This window comes from Aplysia californica, unplaced genomic scaffold (assembly GCF_000002075.1).
Source record: "Aplysia californica isolate F4 #8 unplaced genomic scaffold, AplCal3.0 scaffold00165, whole genome shotgun sequence".
NCBI lineage: Eukaryota > Metazoa > Mollusca > Gastropoda > Aplysiida > Aplysiidae > Aplysia > Aplysia californica.
The window spans coordinates 595,719-599,214 of record NW_004797435.1 but is presented as its reverse complement, the minus strand read 5'-3'; the positions used below and the strand labels follow the sequence as shown (position 1 = coordinate 599,214).

Here is a 3,496-nt window from a genome sequence, read left to right as displayed (position 1 = left end):
TCTCTCTCTCTCTCTCTCTCTCTCTCTCTAAGTCTTATAAGCAAAGTCTGCTCAACTTGGATGATAAATAATCACTCCAATTTTGGCTGGCCCAGTCCATCAGAAATGCTTTTGTCCAAACTGTTCAATATGGTTTAATATCTCTTTTCAAACACACACACACACACACACACACACACACACACACACACACACACACACACACACACACACACACACACGCACACTCATTCACTCACCTGCGTACACGCTCACGTACACAACTTTTATAAAAATATTAACCTCTATCTTCTGGTTCAATGAGCCTGTACTGAATCATCTATAATAGTATCTCACAGCCCCGTCCACCCTAACCCCTCTTCCTTCCCCTTTGTCTCCGCCAGAATGTTTCCTCTTCAGCTCATTTCAGGTCAGCGCACCACCCGACCTCACCCACCCCTTTCCCAACCCTTTATACCCCCTCCCCTTCCTTTCTAACAACTCGGTTCCCCCTACCCCCTACTTGCCTGTCGTACATACATGAGAGAGATTTCCTCCGCTCCGTCGATCTCCCTCACAGACCAGCAGTCCCGTCGAATTACTTCATTCTGGTTACATTAAGACCCAAAACTCTCTTTAATGGTCAGTGCGAAGCACTTTAGCTTTCTCACCAGCCTTATAGAGGACCTGTAGCAGATGTACCCAGTCATGAAGAGAGCTTAAGTCTTACATAAACAGACACAACTGGGATATCGTACAGCGGGCACTGGTTATGACGGTGAAGAATTCTCCCCTGAGGTAAGCAAGCGCCTCTCTGGAACTTTGACATTTTGGTAGGCTATTGTTTTCATTTTTAGTTTTGTTTGTACTCTTTCCTTTGAGCAAATTTGAAGTTCCAGTGATATGCATATATTATTATGCATCAACGTAAGCTACCAAAATTACATGTAATTAATTGAACAATTTGTGGCGTTTCCTCTAGCTTATACTCCTGCCTTTTTCCTAATTTTACCAAAACCACTAAATTAGTGCACAATTAAAGTTATGTTTCCTCTAGCTTAATCCTCCTCCCTTTTTCTAAAGTCATGAATCTTTGCGAACAGCTACAATTAATATAGATATTAATAATTTAATCTGGATCGATAACAACATAACATTAATAATTTAATAATGCCCTGCTGCTTCTTTTCCCCCTCTCTGTTATTTCTGTCTATCTGTTTGTCTTACTTTTTTTAAAACCGAATCTAACTGGCCAGTATTGTGTCGATATGTCCCCCTTTACTTGAAAAATATTATTATAATTTAATAATCCATGGGATTTGAAATAAACATGTTAACAATTCTTGTACGTGTGGGCTGTCACACCTCTGTTCTATTTGGGAGCAGATTTGATTTTTTTATATTTGCTCAAATAAAGCTGCAAGAAGAAAAAGTTGATTTTATTCACTTGAAAACTATTTTAAAAGACAACAACAAAAACCCAGGACAACAGCAAATAACTAAATAAAAGTGAATGTGAAACCTAAAGATTTCATTCATTGCTTAACAAACTTTGGGGCGTTTTTTTGTTTGTTCTTTCTTGTGTCTGGCTCCTATCATTAGCTATTTCATAGTATGTTCGTTCCCTTTTACCTTTTAGGAGTTGGGGGGGGGGGGGGGGTTCTCTTTGGGTTATGTGCAGTAATATAATTCCCTTTAGCATGTCTAGTAAAGCTGCATTGTGCTCGAAACAATGAATGCTATTTTCAATGTCGTGGTTGTGACTTCCCAAGGCAACTATTTAAATTTTAGTGGTTGCTTCGAAACAGTTGATCGTTTCTGTTCCATTCCACGTTGTTCTTTCCCTCAACTACATCACTTATTGCCGCAACCCAAGTCACACAGTTTGGACTAAACGGGAACTGAACCAAACCTAGAAGTTCCTAATACGTCTTGCTCCATTCTTATCTAAATATTCATTTTAATCTACTTTTCCTTTTATAATCAAACAAGAAAAACAATAAACAACAATAACAATAACAACAACAACAGCAGCAGCAGCAGCAGCAGCAGCAGCAGCAACAACAACAACAACAACAGTACAACAGCAATATTGAAACACCAAAACAATAACGGGTGAAAAAGCAATAATTTAACAAAGCAGAACTTTAAAACAGAGTGAAACGAAAGCGTGAGTGAGCAAACAAACAATTCATTCTCCAATGTGCTGTTCTTTTCAGTGCCCGGTAAGCCCCCAGTAACACGGGTAGAACATGGGAACAGATTCTGAGCCGCCTCCAACTCCGGACATCATTCGACCGGTGAGGATAGCCACGTTAAATGATAAATAAATCAATAAAAATACAATTATTACAGTATCTCACTTCTGGTAGTTATTTTCTTCTACCTTTCAATGGGGTTGGGGGTCATTTTTCTTATTTGTCTTTCAATTTTACATTTCCCCTTCTCTCTACTCTATCTGTTTATTTTTCTTTGGGTCAGTTTTTTTTTTTCAGCTGTTCTCTTCATACTTTCCTCCTTTCTTCTGCGGCAGAAGCGGCTTTGCTATTCATTTTTTTAGTGGGGCCTTATTCAGTTTCAACACGAAGAACAACAATAAAGTGTGTGACAGTAGCCAGATTTGAATCTTAGCCCTGGCACTGTGTTAAAAGCGTAATTAACGAAACATTGTGTTAACGAATGCCCGTGAGGGGGAACAACTAGAAAATAAACTAGATAGCTAGGAAAATACAAACGGGCAATTTGAAAAATAGATTAGATAGAATACAGTAAGATAGAAAAGCAAGTAATCTGATAAATAAGTAGACAGATTGAAAGGACATACGTGTGAGTAATTGGCTGATAGATAGAAAGATGGATAGATAGATAGATAGATAGATAGATAGATAGATAGATAGATAGATAGATAGATAGATAGATAGAGGCAGAGTCTATCAGATAATCAACTCGCCCACAAAGAAAGAGACAACCCACCTCAATTAATCTATCTCCCCCAACACAGGACACGGTTGCCGCTGACCACTTCAGCCGACCGACGAGTCGACGCCCCACCTCACGACACGCCTCCTCCACGCACCTGGCAGGCAGACTGTCTCGCGTGAGCTCCCACAGACACACCCCCAGCTTGGTGAAAGACAGGAGGCTAAGCCACGCCTCTGACCAGTCGGGTCTGGCGGAGGGACCAGTTGGGAGCCAAGCGCCCACTCCCAGCCCCGGAAATGTAGGCAACATCTTGCCGGAGATTGATCTGGAGCACAGCGAAGATGAAGACAGTAGGTTATTTTGCTGGTCTGAATTCGATGAAAAAGTAGGTCATTGTGCAGGTTTGAATTCGATGGAGAGTCAATGTGCTGGTGTGAATTCAGGGAGGAACATTTTAATAATTAATATAATCAGTTATAAGCTGGTTTGATTTTAAGATCACGGCTTTTTCACATCTTGGTGATGTTATGCTCTAACTGTGTAACTTCTCAAAATTCCTCCTCCTCCTCCTCCTCCTCCTCCTCCTCCTCCTCCT

At 40.5% G+C, this 3,496-nt stretch overlaps 1 protein-coding gene across 1 annotated transcript in view; it reads left to right on the top strand.

The window, feature by feature from the left end:
* Nucleotides 1–2,231: 2,231 nt before the first annotated feature.
* The window catches only part of LOC101863743 (leucine-rich repeat-containing protein 74A), a gene marked incomplete in the record, with an annotated part of 17,649 nt that continues 16,384 nt past the window's right edge, over nucleotides 2,232–3,496 (top strand). The window contains 2 exon segments of the mRNA XM_035969652.1: nucleotides 2,232–2,279; nucleotides 2,981–3,255. Of these exon segments, the coding sequence (XP_035825545.1) occupies nucleotides 2,232–2,279; nucleotides 2,981–3,255 (323 nt within the window).